The sequence below is a fragment of the Sinocyclocheilus anshuiensis genome, unplaced genomic scaffold (genome assembly GCF_001515605.1).
Source record: "Sinocyclocheilus anshuiensis isolate Anshui unplaced genomic scaffold, SAMN03320099.WGS_v1.1 scaffold466, whole genome shotgun sequence".
Classification (NCBI taxonomy): domain Eukaryota; kingdom Metazoa; phylum Chordata; class Actinopteri; order Cypriniformes; family Cyprinidae; genus Sinocyclocheilus; species Sinocyclocheilus anshuiensis.
Genome location: NW_015544159.1, coordinates 408,189 through 414,030, shown reverse-complemented (window position 1 = coordinate 414,030; position 5,842 = coordinate 408,189). Strand labels below are relative to the sequence as shown.

General features: G+C 38.4%; 1 protein-coding gene across 1 annotated transcript in view; it reads left to right on the top strand.

Moving 5' to 3' along the window:
- Nucleotides 1–5,842, top strand: part of pcdh15b (protocadherin-related 15b) — a 216,475-nt gene that overhangs the window by 128,758 nt on the left and 81,875 nt on the right. Inside the window, exons 21-22 of the mRNA XM_016495480.1 lie at nucleotides 1,101–1,328; nucleotides 4,635–4,751. Of these exons, the coding sequence (XP_016350966.1) occupies nucleotides 1,101–1,328; nucleotides 4,635–4,751 (345 nt within the window). The remainder of the gene's footprint in view (nucleotides 1–1,100; nucleotides 1,329–4,634; nucleotides 4,752–5,842) is intronic.

Genomic DNA, 5,842 nt, shown 5'->3' with positions numbered 1-5,842 from the left:
TATATATATATATATATATATATATATATATATATAGTCTGTCTGTTTCTAAATGCTGCAGCCAATAAATTGCAACATTGTGTTGAAAACAAGCCATATTTAGTTACATTAATGTGATCTGGATGGTATTTTCTTTTACCTGTAGCTTTCGTCATACTTTTCAAACAGATGAACAAGATGAATTTGCACCAAAATACTGTAGAATTTGATGCAGTTTTTCTTCTCCTGATTATATCAACAGACTCATTGAAAAAATGTTCCACTACCTACATTTTTGCGGAATTCCACGATAATACAATCGATTAAAATACTTATTTTTTCATGTGGTTCCTTGCACAATACTGTGACCTCAAAACACTTTTACCATAGCACATAATTTGTAAACTAATACATTTTAACATTTGTTTCTCATAATCTCTATACATATGACTTTTCTAATGTAAACTTGCTCGGTCGCTTGCTCAGCTTACACCATTACACTTGCAATGTGGAGCACTCACATACAAGTCCTGTCGAATACGAAAGAGATGAAAGACTTGTAGAAACAAACTAAAATACCATGATTGCTTCAACAAATGCATTTTTATCTCACATTTGCTTTTGTTAACACTATCTGTTAGGGTTTAGTGTATGTGGTACGTTATTTTCAAACGCAATAAAGCATTAACCTTTCCAGCCACTAAATGGATGTTTCATTAGTGAACTGCCACAATATGTACAACAACCAACTTAATAAAATGTTGCTAGATTCACCTTAATCTGTTTTGGATAAAACTAAACCGCTGCATTACCAGACACAATTTTATCCTCAGAAGCTACACTCCACAGCCTTACATAACTATCCAAAAGCCTGTGTCCTCTCGGGATGTTGTTTAGTTTGCCATAATGGTTAATTTGTGCGTTCCCACAGCTCAGTGCCTTGCTGCTGGTGAAGTATCTTTCTAATTTACTCATCGCTTCCGGGTCACTACAGTATTCGTTCCAATCATTAATATAACCCGGTCATTTGGTTTATTCAGAAAAGGTTTAAGGGTTTAATTAATGCCGAGATTACAATTACTCTTCCAAAGTGTTTTGGGCCTAATGATTGTCTCATGCAGGCACTGGACCCTGATCTGGATGCCAACGTCACGTACCGTATCAGGACCGAGGAGGCCAGAGAGCTGTTTGCAGTGAACCCTCTCTCTGGAGAGCTTAAGGTGCTTCACTCACTTGATTTCGAGAAACTCTTACCGAACGGGACAACATGGACCTTCGTGGTGGAGGCTGTGGATGGCGGAAGCGGCAAAATGCCACCGGGGTTGGCCTCTGTTACTGTCACTGTGTTGGTAAGAGAGTCTCAATTATGTTCCTCAATTCCAACCAAACTCCTTAAAATCAAGTCTTTTTAGTCGACTGCCTTCTCGGCAATGTCCCCAGACAGCTATTATATACTATCCCGGCCAGCATGGAGATTCATACTGGTCTAAGCTGGTCTTTTCAGTAGGGGATATCCCAAAACTGTTGCTGTCCTGTGATTTCTCGGCAGCCGCTCTTTAGCTATGTGGACATTGACAGCTAGAGACTGCATTATGTTTGAAATGGTCATTAGGTCGACAAGACCTCTGTTGTGTAACCAGCTGATTTGTAAGGTCTTAGAAGATTAAGTTCCACACACTGGATGAATGTCATTTAGCTCTTAATGCTGCTGTTGTTTGTTTGGGGGATCTGCAAACCAATTCTTAGAATGGGTGACTATTTTTGTCTTTTATGTAGTTTTAAGAACATATTTCAACATTCTAAGTAATTTAATGTCTTTATGCTATCATAAACTGTAAATGTGGCATCACATTTACCACTGTTCAACAAATTTTCACAGGCAGAATCCATGAGAATGGGAATTTCATGCAAGGGCAAAAAACGGAAGTTGGTCTCATGGATTAATTAAACTTTATTTTTGGTTTCAGACTTGGTTAAATGACTACATACATTTTTGGTTTCAGTAAAAAAATAGATTTCTGTGCATCACTAAAATATATAGCTTTCAATTCACACATGATATTTGTAAAAAATAAATAAATAAAGCAAAAGTAAACAAACAAAAAGATTTTATTACTGTCAGACAAGTAAGACTACAGACTACATTTTTATAGGTAGTGTAGCATGTCAACGTGCTGTACTTTTTTTTTTTTTTTGGTCACAATCTGTTGCAAACACAGCATTACAGCAAAGGTGCCTGATGCAAATATTAAAATGCACTCTCCTTAATTGTCTTCTCTCTCATATACACATAGGTCTGATTCATTTTAGTGAATGGAAGTGAAATGTATAGTTTATTTGCGACTGTTAATCACAATGTTTAACTTAGTTATATAAATTGTTAAATAAATAAATAGTTATATAAATGGTTATAAATTGTTTTATTAGTTGCAATTAGTGTAAATGTATCAGTTCAAACACTATCACCCAATTTAAGCTCCTCTGTCACCCTAAATGAGATCCTTCCCTTGTTCATATAAATGTTGTATTCTTCTCTGGTCAAGCTTCGACAAGAGAGTCAGGGCACTGTTAGACATTTAACCAGTTGTTTAGGATTACATTTATTTTTTTTTATGTTTATTTCCCAAACCGCCTGCAGTTTGATAGGTTTCAGCTTCAAATAAAAAGTGTTTAAGTAAAAGTATTTTCATGCAAGGAGAAACAAAGCTTAATACGTCCTCTACAGTCTCCCAAGAACCCCTAATTGTTTCTGTGTTGGGATTATTTATTAATTTTCCTTCTTTGCATGGTGTGGCTAATTGATAATTAGTTGCTGTGGAAAATGAAAAAGTGAATGGTGGAAATGAATGTGCTACCTGATGCATGGAAACTCGGAGTGATTATGATGGGATAGAGGCCCCAAGGCACCATCCTGATGGAGAAAACGGTCCCAGTGCGACTAAGAGCACCATTGTGAACTCACTACACTTTGCAGATTTACTTAAAGGCTTGACGGCTAATTTTATTTTTCATCTGGAGAGGGAGAAGACACACATAGATGTGTGGGATTGGAAAATAAGAGAAAAAAAAAACAATTTCACTCCAAAGTACTTTTCAGGACCTTTTATTTTGGGGATGTGAGCAATAGCAAAGTTTTATTAGTCGGTACTCAGGACTCAAGGACATCCTTGAATAAGCGCATTCTTACAGGAAGCATGAAGGGTGGTGGATTGACATGGGAGGGTGTAATTTGGATACCTGAACCCACCTGTCCTCTCCTTGGACTCGGAGGCGGCTGCTCTATTGAGTGTATTAGGTCACATTGCGTCTCTTCCATCTCCCAGAATCACCTGTGTCATCAGCATTCATGGGAGCCAACCGCACTTTTCCGCTTTGCTGTATCTTTCACATATACATCTTTGTGGGAAAAAAGTTAAGGTCCTCCACAAAGTAAGAAACCACTTTTACAGCAACCTTGTATCCGGAAGTTTCTCCATAGAGGTTAAAAAAAAAAATGTAGTGTATACAAAGTTATAAACCATGATCCAAACAGATCTACAACATTACAAACATTGATTTATTTGTTTCATTATTATTATTATTATTATTATTTACTAAAGTAAGCATTAGTAATGAGTTAATGAAGCTTCGCAGAAGCAAATACCTTTAGCATCATGATGATGGATTGTATCAATACTGTAATATTGAGTCCATTGTATGAAATGGTGGTATAATATCAAACTATTCACTTATAGTCAAGAAAATACAATATAAAAACAATAGATTTTTATGTTACACCAACATTTTGAAATACGTACAAATATACTGTATTAGCTATTTCAGAGTGTTGTAAGACTTGATTCCATCATTTGTAAAGTTTTATGGGAATGGATGGTTGCTGCTGAGCTTTTTTGCAGTGATTGTCATTTCTAGAACAGCGACTTCTCTCATTGTTGGATATATGTTTAGAATTCTGGGTAATATAGTTCCTCACTGGAAATTTGCCATTAAACAATTTTTAATGAAGTTGAAATCACATTGAGAAGCATATATCACTTTTTGTCTATCCTGAAATATTGACAATAGACAAAACAAAAATTGGTCAAAAAATTTTTTAATATTTTTTTTTTAAATAAATAAAATGTAATAGCATTGAAATTTCTGCAACCAAAAATATTGTCAAAATAGCCAAAAATAATAATAAGTTTGGTATATTCTCAGATATACCACTGTTTTCAAACTTCTGAGGGCATGTGTATGTCTATCTTGAAATGTAATTATTAAAAACAAATTTTTGTATGGAGAAAATGAATATAATTTTTTTAGCTCCAGAAGCACTCTATTGCACTATATTAGCACCGCTTTTTCAGCTTTGCCTCTTTATTCTCTCTAGTAACCTTTTCATCTGCCTTTAGTGCTCTCTCAGTGGCTATAATTATGTCTCACCCAACTTTTTCCCCCAAAAGTCCCCGGGCATCTAGCACTGTGACACATCCTTAATGCACTGCATGATCTACTATTGAATAAATGCCATTGTTGCTTAGTGTTTTAGTGTTCGAGGCTAGCTAATGGGGCCTGAGCTAGTGCACAGTCTAACAGTTGCAAAACAGTAGAGGCAGGCGAAGAGAGCAGGAGTCAAGGCACTAATCGGAGTTTGATGTTCTGTGTCTGGGCAGGACATGAACGACTTCCCACCAGTGTTCAGTCAAACGCTGTACCGGGGAATGGTGGCACCCAATGCAATCAAAGGGACCATAGTGACCACCGTACATGCTGAGGACCTGGACCCACTGGTGAGTTGACTTGATTATATGTGTTCCTTCATCAGTGAGATATTTCATTCAAGGAATAGTTCACCCTAAAATGAAAATGACCAGAAAATGTATTCACCCTCAGGCCATCAAAGATGTAAATGAGTTTGTTTCTTCAACACAACAGATTTGGAGAAATGTAGCATTACATCACTTGCTCACCAGTGGATCCTCTGCAGTGAATGGGTGCCGTCAGAAAACATCACAATAATCCACAAGTAATGTGCAACAAAAAAACATGCAATTTTTCACTTCAGAAGATGTTAACTGATGTACTGGAGTTGTGTGGATTATTTGTGGATTATTGTGATGTTTTTATCAGATGTTTGGACTCTCATTCTGACGGCACCCATTCACTGCAGGTGATCCGCTGGTGAGCAAGTGATGTAATGCTAAATTTCCGTTCCAATGAAGAAGCAAACTCATTTGCATCTTGGATGGCGTGATAGCGAGTACATTTTCTGGAACTAACTATTTCTAGAAACAAACTAGTCCTTTAAGGAATGAAAGTTCTTCTTTAAGGAATCATAGTTCCCTTTCAGTCAGTCACGTTCGACGTTACCTGGCGAATTGGGATCTCGCCCGAGAGCCCAATCACCTTCGAGTGTTAACTAAACAAGCCAATGACAGTTGGCGTGCGTGCTCAGGTGGACCTGTTTGCCTCCCCGGACACGTCCCATTGCCAGTTGTTTTACTCCCTGGCCGAGGGGACCCTCGGTACGGACGCACTGGCGTGCAGCTGGCCTCGGGGCCTGCGCAAATATGCGTTTACCCCAGTGAGGTAAGTCTTTGGGGAAGCACGACTTGGTCATCAGGTTTCTCAGCGGGGCAAGGAGGTTAAATCCTCCGCGCCCTCACCTGTTACCCTCTTGGGATCTCCCCTCGGTCCTGACGGCCTTGAAGGGGGAGCCCTTTGAGCCTCTGCAGTCAGTAGAGCTTAAAGTTCTGTCGCTGAAGACAGCGCTCCTCACCGCATTGGCCTCGGTTAAGAGGGTAGGGGACCTGCAGGCATTTTCGGACGACGATTCGTGCCTAGAATTCGGGACGGGTAAATCTCACGATGACCTGAGACC